Here is a 15,693-nt window from a genome sequence, read left to right as displayed (position 1 = left end):
ATTTCTCCTATTCCTGTATTTGATATTTATTTTGATATTCATTCTTTCATTTTGTAAATTATTATGGTACTGTTTATTTCTATTGAATTATTGTTAACATACTTATGATGATAAAAATGAATGAAATGATGAATGAAATGAATAATATAATCTATATTGTAATTGTTACGATGGCAAGTATTATGTTATTACTATTAGACATTTCTTTCTCATTCATTCTGTATTATTCATGTTTCTTGAATATTATAATTTATTTATTATTTTGTCATCTTTTACACTTAAAATCGGTTAGTCCAATAACAAAAAAACTTTTTAATGAAAAAATAGTTAATACTGTTTCAACTTAAGTAAATACTACCATTTCCTCTTGTGAGACATTTGGATATTTGTTTTTGTACTTCTTATATATCAATTATTACAACTTCATATTAGTGTTCTTAATATGCTGTTATATTGTTACTATTTTGTATGATAACAAAACACGTTATTCTTCATCATTTTTCTTTTTTTGTATACTTAAGCTCATATCTTAATTTTGCTGTTTTGTCAAAACAAATAAGAAGATATGTTATATCCTCTCTTCATTAATATTATTCTGAAACCAAAGAAATGAAGAACAAACATAAAAGTTTGTTTCAATAGAAAATATTCATTTTTATAAAATTTATTCTCAATATCTTTTTTTAATATTCTAAATTTTAATAAAGGATATGATAGTTTTCTCATTCCTTTTTGACAAGACTCATAAAAACTTTATGATTAGATTTATTAGGACATACTCATTACTTTATTAGGATAGTATTGATAATAAAAATCAAGACTAGCTTGAAAAAAAGAGAAAAAAACAATAAAATAATAAAAAGATAATAGAATGTATGTTTAAAAAAGGATAGTTTCCTTAAATGATGTTAGTACGAAAGCTGAAAAATACTTTTTCCTACTAATTATAAAAATTGTGGTATTTAAATATACTTTTCGTTCAATCTTTGAAAAAAATATCAGATTCGAGTTTCATTGTTGTTAAGAACTAAATAGTAATAAAGAATATAAACAAAAGATGTCATTAAGAGAACATATTTATTATCTATCATTGAATGAAACTGAAATAGAAGTTGAAAAAATTACAAGAAACAATAATAAACAAGTTAAAGAAAAACATATTAAATACTTATTTGATCATTTAAATCAACAATTTTTAATAGATTATAAAGATACACAAGAAGCGTTAACTAGAAGGTTTCAACAAAAGTTTACAAGGAAACAATATTCCCATTTTCTTTATTTTATTTTTAGATGCATTGGAACACCAGTAAAACTTAAATGTTTTGAAATATTTCTAAATTATGAACGTCCATTTGAATTAAAACATAGTCAAATAGAACAAGATCAGTGTAGTGGAATTAATCAACTTGCTGCCATTTTTCTTGATTCAGAAGTACTTATACAACAACAAAATCATCAATCTATTATGACAGTTGAACTTGGACCTCAAGAACTTGTAAGTTCATTTTCTAAACTTTGGGCAGTTCAATACGTTGAGAGTTTATTAATCTTTTTAAATACAGCAACATCATTTAATTTTGATGTAACTGATTATTATGAATCTCAATGTATTATAGACCTTCTTGAGTTATTAATGAAGTCAATTACAATATCATATATACGTTGTTTAGAAATATCATATACATTCTTTATAAGCTTCTTTCTTACTCCTGATAATGAAATTTATAAAAAATATTTGTTTTTTATTGAGAGATTAATTACAATAACACCTAAAATATCACAACTCTTTAATAACACTATCCTAAATCAATATTTTATTGACCTTCCACCAATTCACTCTTTACCTCTTGAACAATTGTTTGAATGGGTAAAACGTAGATTTGATTATGGATTATATGTTAATGGAGAAATTAAAACCCCAATAAAAAATGTTACAATGGAAGATTATTATAAGTCTATTGAACCTCTTTCTTTTCAAATTAATGAAGAAATTAAATTCTTAAAGCCTTTTACTTTATTACCTACATCTCGAGTTTCGAGTGAAATAACAACTCCAAGAAAAGGTTTTTTTAGCTCAAGAAGTAATAGTAGAACTCGTGAAAGTAGTAGTTTATCATCTTCTCCTCAACGCTCCTCTCCATTGAAAGTAGTAAAAAAAGAAAGAAAAGGATTAATACAGTCATCAGGAAGAAAAGAGTCTTCTAGTTTTAATAATTAATTCCATTTTTCCTTTTTGTGTTTCTTTTTATCTTTTTTTGTTAATAAAATACAAAATTTAATGATTTAAAAATAAAAACTACCTCTTCTTTTAATAAAAATATTTCATTTTTAAATCATTTTTTGACTTATGGAATTTTATGAAATACCTCTGTTCTTTTAATAATTAACTTAATTATAATATTATACTATAAAATTTGATTTTGGTTTTGTTTTGTCTTCTTTTATTATAAACTCCAATTGTTTTGTAAAACACCATAATTCCTGTTAAAAATATACAATAAATGAAATATAAAAACAATCTTTCTAGTAATGAAAATTTAAGTTAAAGAATAATACTCTAAATGTATTAATATTTATTAAATAATGCAAACAAAACCTAATGTTGAAAAACCTGAAGGTGATTCTTTAAATCAATTTCTCTTCAACTCATGAACAATAAGATTATTTTCTAGTATCATGAGAAATAAAAATAATAAAAATACATTATATATATGAAACATAATTAGGGGATATAGGGGATAATGATTTGTTGTGAAAAATTATATTATATAATATTACTAATAACATATTATTTTTCAAAATTATTATTCAACAAAAAAGAATAAAACGATTTGCAGTTAATACAAAATTACAAAGATATATATAATAATGTTATAATATTGAAGACAAATGAATATTAATTTAAACAATTTTAACAAAAGAGAAATGAAGAAAGGAGATATTTAATAACTTCAAAAAAAAAACAAAAAAAACATAAATGTTATTTGAAACAGGATAATTTTTTTAAAAGACTCATAACAATTTAATGGTAAAAAACAGAACTATGAAATTTCAAAGAATAAGAAAGAAAAAAGGATGAGTGATATAAAGATTGATGATTATTTTGGCAACATTAGACTAACGGTTTGGATTAAAAGTAAAAAAAAATTCAATAAAACATAATAAAAACTAATAAAATTAAGGAAAAAGATGTGTTAATAGATGATCAAAATTATATTATTTCAATTAGAAATGTTCATAAAACATATCTTTTAGGAATAGAAGGAGTTGCAGCATTACGGTTTGAAAATAATAATTTAATACAAAAAAGACAAATAACAATTAAGATGAAATGATATGTATTAATAAAATTAGAGGAGTAAGTCTATCAGTAAAAAAAGGAGAATTTGTATGTATTTATGGAACAAGTGGAGGAGGAAAGACAACAATGTTAAATTTAATAGGAACAATTGATAAACCATCAAAAGGAGATATTATATTATGTGATAAAAGAATAACAGAAGAGACTAAAGACAGACTATTAAGTTTTCTAAGGTTACAAAAGATTGGATTTGTTTTTCAAACATTTAATTTAATAGCATCAATGACTGCAATAGAAAATGTTGAATTACCAATGGTTTTATTAGGCAAATTATCAGCAAAAGAAAGAAAAGAAAGAGCTATAAAATTACTAAAGAAAGTTGGAATGGAAAAACGAATGAATCATAAACCATCTCAAATGTCTGGAGGTGAACAACAAAGAGTTACAATTGCTAGGGCATTAGCAAATGAACCTGAATTATTATTACTTGATGAACCAACTGGAGATCTTGATTCATATAATACAGGAATAGTTATGGAATTATTACTTCAATTACATAAAGAAGGAATGACTTTGTTAATGGTAACACATGATGTTTCATTAAAAAATTTATCAGATAGAATTATATGGATGAGAGATGGTAAAGTAGGAAAAATAGAAGAAGTAACAAAAGAAAAAAGAATAGAAGCATTAAAAGTTATTTCAAATAAAATACAATTAAAAAGAATTGTAATAGAAAAAGATATAAATATTATTACAGAAATAAGAACTCCAGAAGATTATGCACCAATTAAATTTCAAAATGAATTTTTACAATTAAAATAAAAATATATTTTAATTAAATGAATGAAATACATTTATTTTAAATAAGAAATTTCTTTATTTTGTTAGTTTATTTCATTTGTATCAAATTGATTTGTATTTTTATTTATTTAATATGTAAAAAAAAAATTGAAGTATTAATTTTTAAAAGTAAACCTCTTTTTGTAAAAATTCTTAGAACATTAACAATTTAATTATTTTTATTCAACTTTAATTGCATTTATCGGACAATTATCTTCACATAAATGACATTGTAAACATTCATCAATTCTTGGTGCTGTACATATTCCATTAACTATTTCTAATACCCCAGCTGGACAATTATCCATACATGCACTACATCCAATACAATCATTTGTTACTATAATTCTTTTTCCTTCACTGACAAATATTCCCATGCACTTTGTATTAAGAAGTTCTTTTTTTTTGTTTTTAGGTTTTTATTTAATTTCATCCCTTTCATTACAGTTCACTAAAAATAATTCTTCTTTTCTTTAAGTTTATTACTAACTCATTTCTCTTCTCTCTAACAAATCACTCTCTTCTTTTTCTATCTCTCCTTTTTTTTATATGTTTTGTAAATAACAAAAAAGGTCATTGAATAATTCTTAATTGGATTTTTTTTATCTTCAGAAATAATTATGTTTTGTAAATAACAAAAAATAAAAATAAATAAAATAAAAAAAACTTATATGAAACAATGTCACTTCCGTGGGTGGAAAAGTACCGTCCTTCAACTACAGATGGTATATTTGGTCATGAATATATTCTTGAGTCTTTAAAACAATTTATTAATGCTAACCAAATACCTCATATGCTTTTTTATGGTCCACCTGGCACAGGTAAAACAACAACAGCTTTGGCTATTGTAAAACAATTATGTGGAACTAAATTCTCTGCATTAGTATTAGAACTAAATGCATCAGATGAAAGAGGAATTGATGTTGTTAGAGATCAAATCAAATCCTTTGCATCAACACGTACTTTATATACTAATTGTACTAAATTTATTATATTAGACGAAAGTGATAAATTAACTAAAGACGCTCAAAATGCACTTCGAAGAACATTAGAACAATTTTCTGCAAATTGTAGATTTATTTTCATTTGTAATGAAGTTCATTTAATAACCCCAGCTATTCAATCACGTTGTGCAAAAATGAGATTTGGCCCATTATCTCCAGATGCTTTAACAAAGATTGTTGAAAATATTACAATGAAAGAAGGTATGGAAATTGATGAAGATGCAAAAAAATCTATCATAGAAATATCAAAAGGAGATGCTAGAAGTATTATTAACACTTTACAAGCACTGTCAATGACTTGTAAACAAATTACTAATTCAACTTTATACACAATGGTTGGATTACCTACTCCAGCACAAATTGATGATATTATTTCAGAGTTATTAAGTTCACCTTATCTTGAGTCTTTTACTGTTGTAGATAATTTAATTAAAGCTGGACTTTCTTTAAATGATATTATCATTCGTGTGGTACCTAAATTAATTGAAGGGAAATTAATTTCTGTCTTAGATAAAACCGCTAGAATTCAATGTCTTTACCAACTTTCTCTTATTGAGTTTGTTTATCATTCTTTTATTTTATATAATATCTAATTACTAACATATAAGACAAGCATTATCTATTGGTGGAAATGAACGAACTCAAACAGCAGCTTTTGTAGCAGCCTTTCAACTATTACAAACTTCATCTCCAATGTTAAGTTAATTGATGATTTTTACTATAAACATAAAAACTGATATAAGTGTTATATAAAACATAAAAAATCGATGATAAATGCAGTGGATTTAAGCAAAAAAAAAGTTATTTAAAAGAAAAAACCTAACAGAAAACTCAAAAATTTTAAAATCTTTTTTATGGCTATCGTTGAAAAAGAATTACAGTATATTAAGAAAGAACGTTTCTTACAAAACAAACCTAGTACTATGTACTCTAATCCTTTTAGACTTCAGTATTTTCATAATGCCAATGAAGGACCACATGGATTAACTAGTATATTTCTTAATTACTTTTTTGATACTACAATAGTTCATATGGCACCATTAAATCCTTTAGGAAGTTTTTATTATCAATTAGATGCTTTATTAGAATATCATCCTCATATTTGTATTGGAGAAGGATATGGTGCTCTTATTTTATATCATTTCTTAACTAGTCATAAATATGATGGTAATTCAGTGTTAATGTACCTTCCATTATCTCTTGTACATTCAATTCATCTTCCATCTAAAGGAAAACATATCTTAATTTTTGACTTAAAAGAAGTTAATGAAGAAAATGCTATTAAATTACTTCCTCAAGAAGGTGAAATAAAAAAAGAAGAAACAGATAGTTCAATTTGTTTAAAGAAAGGAAATATTAATATTTATTTAATTAAACTTAACAAACAACAATTTGTTAATATTGAAGAAGCTAAGACAAATAAATTCACTTTAAAAAATGTTATTGAAACTGTTTGTGATGAAGACCTTGCTTTTAGCAGATTACAAGATAAAGGAATGATGATTATTAATGCATTTCTACTTACCTTTTTCTTTATTATCACATATGGACTTGTTGGTTATTCAATGAAAAAACAACAAATTAATAATTCAGAACAACAAAAGAAAGAGAACTAAAACATAATGAATTGATTTATTTTTCCCTTTTTTTTATTCATTTGGTTCAAATATTATAATATTACTTTCAGTTCCATTAAAACAATGTTCACATGAATATACTAATAATGCACCAAATTCTGGAATATCTTTTATTAATGAAATTATTGATGGAAGTATTTCAAATTCATATAATAATTCATTTCCACATATCGAACATTTCTGTACTTCTTCTTGTCTTTTTTTATTAGACTCATTAATAAGTAATGGTTCTCCACCATATCTTACAATTTGTTTAGGATTTTCATTCATTGATGTTATAAATTTTTCCCATTGAGGGTCTGATACATTTTCAAATTCATCTTCAGAATTCTCTTCTTCAAGACTCTTAAATACTTTAATTTTTTCTAATTCACTATCATTAAATTCTTTAATTGTTTTATATTCCTCATACCACTCAATCCATTTTCCACAACAATTTTCTGACTTTTTCTTTTTTACTTCTTTCTTTGGTTGTGAAGCAATAAGAGATGCAAATGTAGAATCATCTATATCAATCAAACTAAATCCTTCATCTTGTGTTTTTTCTTCTTTTTTGATTATTTCTTGTTTTGGTTGGATTGAAGAAAATGCTCTAAAACAAAGATGATGTGGACAATAAAAAATTGATACATGTCGTGTTTGATCTTCTTCTACTGGGCAATGAAGATATAACATTGGCTTCATCTCTTGATTACATTCACAACATTTTGGATATTTGGTATTTAAACATTTACCATTATAACTTGATAACTCAACATTTTCTTCGTCAATCTTTGAGACTCCACGGTTAGTGTAATAACCAACACTACAAAGATATTTCTTGTTTAACTCCATAAAAATAACAATAATAATTCAGTCAAAAAACCCTTTTTCAGTTTTTTTTAAATTTGTCAAAAGTCATTTTGTTTGATTTTAGTTTTAATTATTCTTTTTAGATAAAAGTATCATATGTCTCTTATCACTCAACAGGAAAAGTGGAAACGTTGCTTTGGAAAAAATTCATTCATTGCCACAATAAACTCAGTTGAAAATGTAGATGAGTTATTTGATTTTGTTGCTCGTTCAAAACCTGACTTACAACAACTGATTGTATCTATGATACAGGCAGACCACATCCCTGATATTTCAGGGATTACTACATTAACATTTATAGACTTTAGTTTTAATACAATTAAAGATGTTAGTCCTCTTCTTGGATGTCCTTTATTACAAACACTTGTTCTTGCACATAATAATATTGAAAGTATTGATTCTTTAACATCTTTAAATGCTCTTAATGCTCTTGACATTAGTTTTAATTCAATTAAAGAAATAACTACACCACCTCATTTAGGTTCTTTAAAAGCATCTAATAATCCACTAGAGCACTTGAACGTTAATAGCTCTTTACGTATATTAACTATTGATGGTTGTCCTTTAAGGAGTCTTGAATTAAGTCTTAATTCATTAGACATAATAAGTATTTCTAGATGTTCATTTGATTCTTTTAATTTAAACTGTGAAAATCTTCAAAGTATAGTTGCAGAGTCAACACAGTTTAATAACCAAATTATTGTTCAAATACCTCAATTATGTAATTTAACTATGAACCAGTCAGCACTAGACTCCATTGTTAAAGTGTTATCACAAGTTACTACATTAACATCAATCACATTAGGACGGTGTAACTTAAAAGAAATACCAAAAGAAATATATACTCAAACTAATCTTGCTCGTCTTGTTCTTTTTAGTAACCCAATCACTAAAATCTCAGAGGAAATTGTTTCATTAATTCATTTAACATATATCGATATGTCAGATTGTTTAGTAGAAGAATGTCCTTCATTGACTAACCTTAACCAATTGGAACAATTTCGAATTTCTTATGATGAAGTTATTACAACACCAAAATACTATGAGTCAAAGTTACCGAAACAATGTCAATTCTTGGGAAGGGAATATGGTAAATTTGATAAAATTATTGATAATTTATATCTTGGAAGTTATGCAAATGCACATAATAAAAATTATCTACAAAAAATGGGAGTTACTCATATATTAACAATTGGACCATTACAACCAATATTTCCAGAGTTATTTATTTATAAACAAATTAATATTGATGATAGTGTAAAAGAGGATATTAGTATTTATTTTGAAGAATGTTTTCAATTTATTGAACAGGCAAGAAATAATGGAGGTGCAGTATTAGTTCATTGTGCAGCTGGAATTTCAAGAAGTGCAAGTATTGTTATTGCTTATTTAATGAAAAAAAATCAATGGACCTATGAATATAGTTATAAATATGTTTTAGAACGTAGACCAATCATTTGTCCTAATAGTTCTTTTATGAAACAATTAAAAGAATATGAAGAAAAAATACAAATAAGAACATGCAATATAATATAAGTTTTATTAGTAGTTTACTTCACAAGAATAATTTAATTAAAATTAAATAAAAGAAGTTATTTTAAATTAAATCAATTTTCATATCTTTAGAAAAGTCTGTTCGACATTTGAAAAGATCATTTGGATCAACATACTTAAAACCACCATCACCTAAAATAGCATTTGCAATAAGAATAACTTGATCTTTAGGAGTACAAAAGATCTTAAATAATAATGAAAGATTTTCAAACATTGGGCGTACAACAGCAGGAAATTTTAATGCTCTAACAGTATCACAAATAGCACTAACATCATACATAAATACAAACCCACCACTAATTGGAGTAATTTTTAATTTTTTAATTGTTCTAATAAATAAATCATGAAATCCATGAGCAATTCTAATTAAGAAATTTTTTTTATTTAAACCAGTTAATTTACTATTAACTATTTTAATCGTATTGTTTAAATATTTGCAAATTTCAATTCCAATTGAAGTTGCTCTTGGATTTAATACCCATGTTTCATCTTTTTCATCTTTAAATTTAAATTCATTTTTATAATTCATTAATTTTTCTATACAATTTAATAGCCAATTACAAAGATTTTCTATTGAAGTAGATAATGTTGATTGAATTGATTGAATTTTATTTTTAAATTGCTTATTATATTCATTTAATTTTTGAACAGAATATTTAAAGCAAGGAGTTAGATTTTTTTCAAACATCACTTGAATCAATGAAATAGATTTACAAATATTATCTAATAAAGTTAAATAACTTGATAAGAATGGAATACTTTTATCTGGGTGGTTTGGTTGTTTTTGTGTTAAATAAACCATTCTTTCACAACAATCTAATAAAACATAATCCAACCATTGTGTTAATGATGTAAATAATTTACTAATAACATAATCAAATGAATCTGGTAAAGTTAAGGACTGTGCTCTAATTAATGCAAATGATAATTGGTCACATACATTTTTAATAGTTGTAGGTTCTATAATTTTACTAAATCCATCCATATTAAGTTTAGAAACATTATCAATTTTAATAGACTTTTTATTAGCATTATAAGAGTCTTGGTTTTGTTTAAAAACAGATGCAATATAACTGATTTCTGTTTCTGAATAGTTTGATGTTTTATCTTCTTCAAAAACTCGTTCAACAAGATCACTAAGAAATGCACCATTAATACCAAATGAAGTTAAACTTTTTACAAATGAATTAGTAATTTGGTCATATGCGTCATAACATTTAAATAAATATTTCCAAAAGAAATCAGGGTCTTCATCATAACCTTTATAAACATAAACACTATAAAAATTAGCTATTCTAAATTTAAATATCTTTTGAACATATTTAGCAACAACAATATCTTTTTGAACAAATACTTTTTCTATTTCTCTTTTTTCTTTTTGAATTTGATTTAATATTTTTTTTAAGAATGCTTGAAGACATTGATTATTAATTTTACATACTTTATTATCTATTTCTTGATCTGTTTCGGCTAATTGTTCATCTTGTCTAATATCTATTTCATCATATAAAAATGCATTACTTTTAAGATATTCTTTAACGCATTTATCTCCACCATTTAAATAATATAATAATTCTGCATAATCTTTCATTTCATTAATATTTTTTTCTGTCATAGCAGTTGAAAACTTTTTCATATATTCATTTTCAATGTATGAATAAAATTTTTCTGTATTAGCTATTCCAAGTGTTGTTTGTGGGTTTTGAAGTTCTTTACATAATGTTTTTAATTTTTTTATTCGAGTAACAAAATCAATATCTGGATATTCTTCTGTATACTTCCTTGGATCAAAGTTATTATCTTTATTAAATTTTGTAAACATATCAATAATCATTGATGCTTGTCTTCCTCTATTCGCTTCAACTGTTAAATCTTGAAGTCGTTCTCCTGCTTGCATAATATCTGTAGATAATTCTGAAACTCCATTTTCTGTTTGTTTAAATTCTTCTAATGCTTTATTAAATTTCTCTCGTGCATTAGTTACTGTTGATATATGTGTTTCTTCTTCATGAACACATTGTTCTTGTAATTGTTCTACTGATCTTTTATATGCAATGAACTGATTATCAATTCGTGATTTAATAACATTTAAACATTGTAAGATTGGATCAATATCAAAAGCTTCAATCCCTTTTTCTATTGAATAGTCACATTGTTCAGATAATAACGAATCAATATAAATTTCTGGCTCAAATGTTGATTGAAGAAATACATTTGTATCTTGTAATCGTTGTTCAATGCTTTTAAGGTTGACTGGTTCTTTGTTATCCTTCGACATTTAAATTTTTTTAAAGTTCTTTATGAACTTTTGAGTTCGTTTTATAATTTTCTATTTTAAGCATTTTAAAAAGAAAATCTTTTCAAAAAATAAAACAACTTCCTTGACTCTTTCATATATTCTTTTATTACATACTTTAGTTTTGTAATCACTTATTATCTTTTTGACGTCTATGCATTATTAATAAAAAAAACAAAAAACTGAATTAGCTTTCTCCACTTCTTTCAGTTAGTGTTAGGAGCTTGTGTATCATTTTTCTCAACACTTGCTTCTTTGGCACCTTTTCTTTTAATCAACCATTCACGAAGAGTTACTACTACAGCAAAAAGAGCTGCAAGCCCAATTAGAACAATAAACAAGCATCCGAAAATTAACAAAGTTGCTAATACATAATGAGCTCCTTTATAATTATCGGTCCAGTCTTCAGCAAAGACTCCTAAAGCAAACAACATGGCTATAATCATATTCATCTTTTCTCTTTTCTATTTCTTTTCTTTATTTTGAGTGCCTTTTTATACTGCTGTATTTTCGATATTATTAATTCTCGTATCATCTTAAAAGTAAACTATATTTTATTAATATAAAAATTATACTTTATTGAATGAATATCTTGAAATTCGAATTAAAAAAGACATGAAATAAATTTAAAGTAGCAAAAAAATCATAACAAGTCAGTTCCGTTAGTTTGAGGTTTGTTAAAGTCAAACTTTCCAATCTCTTTGATACAATCGTTCACAATAGATTCGTAAGAATGAGGGATATGGTCAATATACATTGACATCTTTGGTAATATTCTTCCAAATGCTTCATTTGGTACTTCAAACCATTGAGGAAGGTCTTCACTTGGTTTAGTTAAGTCTTCTAGTTCAATTCCATCTGGAGAAATTGGCTTAGGCACTGACTTTCCTGGAATCATTTGAATTACTCTACCAGAAGGAATAAAAGGAGGATGGGTTGTAGTAATTAAGTTTATTGAGTGAACCAATTCATCTTTTTTATTTCCAATAATTTTTAATGCAATTGTCATTGGATTCTCAACTTGTTTAACAGAATCAACAAGTAATTCTTTAGCATGTATCCCAACAATGTCTTTAACACATTTAATCATTCCTTTAAAGTATTCAAAACTACCTAAACTTAGTCTTGGGACAATGTCGTTATTATTAATTAAACTAATTACCATATTTTTCATTTGTTTACAACATGCAATTTCTTTTGAAAATGCAGCTGCTGGTGCAAAAGCAAAACATTTTATATCCCAATCTGGATATGTCTCTAACAAAAGTGCAGATAATACAATACCAACACCACCTCCTAAAGAATGTCCTGTAATAATTATTTGATAATCTGGATATAAGCTATGAAGCATCTCCATTTTAGATGCAAGTGCAACAAACCTTCGCTTACCAGCATGAAATATACCAGAATGACATAGCCCTTCAATTCCAAATACATTTACTTGTTCTGGTGATGCAATTAAATCTGTGACACAATCAGAAAGAGATAACGTCCCTCTTAATACTATAAGAATAGCATTCATGGATTTTTTTACGCAAATAAGATAACTTGGGTCATATGTATTTGCAGATGCACTGTACTCAACAACCTCTTCTTTTTTAGTTTTAGTATGATTAAGAAAGACTGTTAAATTAAATTCTTCTGTTTTAAATTCTACATTTTCTACAAGGTCTTTTGGTTTTATTCCCATTACCCCATAAATTCCAATAGTATATCGTGTTATTTCAAAAAGTCTTTTTAATTGTTTTTCACTTAAATCTCTATATATTAATTGTTATCAATAATTTTTCTTACTACAAAAAAAAATTTTAAAGTATCAAACATTGGTTGCGGTTCTAATCTGGCTGGGTCTACTCCTTGACAGGTGAGATAAGTCTTATCTAACAATGGAATATCTAAAACATAAATGTATAACGTGGCAGCTATTGCATCAACCGTATTAAAGTCATTCATCTGCTTCTTAAACATATCATAAATCTGGTATAAAGCTGAGTGAGTATCACTGGATAAGTACTTCCTTGCAGTTTCATCTAATGATTTTTTTAGCCATGCCTTTAATGAAGCCAACTTTCCGTTTTGGCTTTGTGGTATATTATCATCTATTTCTGAGGTTGCGTCATTTGGAATTATAATTTCAATTTGTTCTTCTTCGGTAGCCATTTTTTATTGTATTTCTTAGTACTTTTAAACAGAAATGATAATGACTATTATAACCGTCTTTTTCAAGATAGAATGAAGTAGAAGGAAGATATTATTACATTTCTTTAAAGAAAAATAGGTTTTTTTAACAAACATTTTCTAACAATTTTTCATCTAAATTTTTTTACTGATAATTGAAAGGATTATATCTTTTTATTTATGCTCAAAAATAAAAAAATCAACACAAAGCCCACTCAAATTATTCAGCTTTTGGAGCCTTCTTAGCAATTTCAACGACATGAATATCCTTTGGAATAGCCTTCTTGAGTTCTTCAGCTTTGGCTTTATCGGCACAAATATAAGTATAAAGGTATTTGGCACATCTAACCTTGAACTTAGTGTTTTCACCGTTGGTCTTGACACGAACGGCACGAATTGAACCGGATTTCAAAAGTTTCAAAATTTGTTTGAATTCTTGAACTTGTTTTGGCTACATGTTGTTAGTCATATCTATTATTTTTTCCTTTTAACAATAATAATAACACTTAGTTGAATGAAACAAACCATTGTGCTGATGTTCTTTCTTAGTTCACTACTAGGGTTTTTTAAATATTTCAAAATAGTTAATAAATTTTTATAGTTGTTTTACTATAATTATAGTTTTTTATTATTATTCATTACTATTTGACTCGCTTATTGTTCAAATTCTATTGTAATATATAACAAAAAAATAGTATTTTAAATAATTCAAATATCATTCTTTATTTTTTTTAATTCACTTTGTTCATTGTCCTAATACTAGATTTAGTCAAATAGAATGTCTTAAAAATAAATATTGATATGAAACAAAATTAATAAAAAACACAATAAAATTAAATTTAATTGTTAAGAATTTCAATGTCAATCATTTTATTCATATGATACAACATGTCTTTTTGAAAAAATACCAAAAAAGGGTGACAGTCATATAGCTTCATAAATCGACATTTCTATTGTAATTACTCAATGTAGAAAAAAAAATAATGTTGAATTGTTTATTATGAAAATAAATATATTTAAATCAAGAATGATTTGAAAAATTCTTATTATACTAAAACAATGGTATAACTATTTTATATGAAACTGTACAACAATAAATAACACCATATAGAAAAGAGCTAGTCGTTGAACTATAGTTATCTAATCTTACTCTATATGTTATAATTCAATGGAATGACTATTATATATTTTAATATATTTAACAATAAACTAAAGATAATATTTTTAATCAATAAAAATTGAGTTTATTATTTAAAGTTATTGACCTAACAAGGAATATTTGTTTGATGAAATTAAATCACAAAAATATATTAATTGCTGAATTGAATATTGCAGGAATGTAAAAAATAATAAATAGTTATGAGATAGTACTCACCAAGAACATTAAAAGAAAGTATAAATATTTAAATAAATAATTGATTTATATTACTTAATGTATGATGAATATGTAATAATATAATCATGAATTTAACAACATATTAATAAGAATTACTTCATATGAATAATATTATGAATAATTGTTAATAATTAAAACATAATATCAATGATATATTTAAACTATCAATTTAAAATTTAACTCAATGAAATATCTTTCTTTTATCATCCTGTTATATATGTTTCTTTTTTTTATAAAAAAAATATTTTTATAAAAGAATGAGATGGTATGATAAAAAAGAAAGTTTATTGGTTTTAATTGTTATTTTTGTGACTATTAACTTTAATGATTAATTATGAATTAATAAAATATATTAATAAAATAATTGACACAACGTCAATTTCATTATACTATTGTTTCATTCTTCTTTGTTTGTTTCAAGAGTTATTTTATCCTTTCAATTCTTCATTTAATTTATTTTTATTGTTAATGTTTCATTTATGTTTTATTTTTGATAAAATTCATTCTTATTAACATAAAATAATAGTAGTATAAAATAATAATTTATTTATTGCTATAAATAATTAAAACAATAGTATAAGTTATATAAAATATAAAAATATTAAAATGAAGTATATTGAATAAATAAT

At 24.9% G+C, this 15,693-nt stretch overlaps 10 protein-coding genes across 10 annotated transcripts; 5 read left to right on the top strand and 5 right to left on the bottom strand.

Moving 5' to 3' along the window:
• Positions 1-1,057: 1,057 nt before the first annotated feature.
• On the top strand, positions 1,058-2,221 carry ENU1_190090 (hypothetical protein; the record flags this gene model as incomplete). Its single annotated transcript, XM_008861791.1, has 1 exon — positions 1,058-2,221. One exon carries the CDS (start codon positions 1,058-1,060, stop codon positions 2,219-2,221), a length of 1,164 nt encoding a protein of 387 aa, XP_008860013.1.
• Positions 2,222-3,078: 857 nt separating this feature from the next.
• Positions 3,079-4,129, top strand: ENU1_190080 (ATP-binding cassette, putative; the record flags this gene model as incomplete). The annotated part of the gene is made up of 3 exons (XM_008861790.1): positions 3,079-3,126; positions 3,186-3,283; positions 3,358-4,129. 3 exons carry the CDS (start codon positions 3,079-3,081, stop codon positions 4,127-4,129), a joined length of 918 nt encoding a protein of 305 aa, XP_008860012.1.
• Positions 4,130-4,326: 197 nt separating this feature from the next.
• ENU1_190070 (iron-sulfur cluster-binding protein, putative) lies at positions 4,327-4,589 on the bottom strand (the record flags this gene model as incomplete). Its single annotated transcript, XM_008861789.1, has 1 exon — positions 4,327-4,589. Exon 1 carries the CDS (start codon positions 4,522-4,524, stop codon positions 4,327-4,329), a length of 198 nt encoding a protein of 65 aa, XP_008860011.1. The 5' UTR covers positions 4,525-4,589.
• Positions 4,590-4,826: 237 nt separating this feature from the next.
• On the top strand, positions 4,827-5,856 carry ENU1_190060 (replication factor C familiy protein; the record flags this gene model as incomplete). The annotated part of the gene is made up of 2 exons (XM_008861788.1): positions 4,827-5,707; positions 5,760-5,856. 2 exons carry the CDS (start codon positions 4,827-4,829, stop codon positions 5,854-5,856), a joined length of 978 nt encoding a protein of 325 aa, XP_008860010.1.
• Positions 5,857-6,005: 149 nt separating this feature from the next.
• ENU1_190050 (hypothetical protein) lies at positions 6,006-6,767 on the top strand (the record flags this gene model as incomplete). Its single annotated transcript, XM_008861787.1, has 1 exon — positions 6,006-6,767. The coding sequence occupies one exon, from the start codon at positions 6,006-6,008 to the stop codon at positions 6,765-6,767; it is 762 nt and encodes a 253-aa protein (XP_008860009.1).
• A 33-nt stretch (positions 6,768-6,800) lies between these two features.
• On the bottom strand, positions 6,801-7,622 carry ENU1_190040 (programmed cell death protein 2, C-terminal domain containing protein; the record flags this gene model as incomplete). Its single annotated transcript, XM_008861786.1, has 1 exon — positions 6,801-7,622. The coding sequence occupies one exon, from the start codon at positions 7,620-7,622 to the stop codon at positions 6,801-6,803; it is 822 nt and encodes a 273-aa protein (XP_008860008.1).
• A 114-nt stretch (positions 7,623-7,736) lies between these two features.
• On the top strand, positions 7,737-9,176 carry ENU1_190030 (leucine rich repeat and phosphatase domain containing protein; the record flags this gene model as incomplete). The annotated part of the gene is made up of 1 exon (XM_008861785.1): positions 7,737-9,176. The coding sequence occupies one exon, from the start codon at positions 7,737-7,739 to the stop codon at positions 9,174-9,176; it is 1,440 nt and encodes a 479-aa protein (XP_008860007.1).
• A 61-nt stretch (positions 9,177-9,237) lies between these two features.
• Positions 9,238-11,472, bottom strand: ENU1_190020 (exocyst complex component sec10, putative; the record flags this gene model as incomplete). Its single annotated transcript, XM_008861784.1, has 1 exon — positions 9,238-11,472. The coding sequence occupies one exon, from the start codon at positions 11,470-11,472 to the stop codon at positions 9,238-9,240; it is 2,235 nt and encodes a 744-aa protein (XP_008860006.1).
• A 661-nt stretch (positions 11,473-12,133) lies between these two features.
• Positions 12,134-13,650, bottom strand: ENU1_190010 (lipase, putative; the record flags this gene model as incomplete). Its single annotated transcript, XM_008861783.1, has 2 exons — positions 12,134-13,250; positions 13,313-13,650. The coding sequence occupies 2 exons, from the start codon at positions 13,648-13,650 to the stop codon at positions 12,134-12,136; spliced, it is 1,455 nt and encodes a 484-aa protein (XP_008860005.1).
• Positions 13,651-13,888: 238 nt separating this feature from the next.
• Positions 13,889-14,196, bottom strand: ENU1_190000 (ribosomal L38e family protein; the record flags this gene model as incomplete). Its single annotated transcript, XM_008861782.1, has 2 exons — positions 13,889-14,119; positions 14,173-14,196. The coding sequence occupies 2 exons, from the start codon at positions 14,194-14,196 to the stop codon at positions 13,889-13,891; spliced, it is 255 nt and encodes an 84-aa protein (XP_008860004.1).
• Positions 14,197-15,693: the final 1,497 nt, after the last annotated feature.

Source organism: Entamoeba nuttalli, assembly GCF_000257125.1.
Source record: "Entamoeba nuttalli P19 unplaced genomic scaffold asmbl_8849, whole genome shotgun sequence".
NCBI classification, from domain to species: Eukaryota; Evosea; order Mastigamoebida; family Endamoebidae; genus Entamoeba; species Entamoeba nuttalli.
The sequence above is the reverse complement of the archived record's forward strand: the minus strand, read 5'-3'. Positions and strand labels throughout refer to the sequence as shown.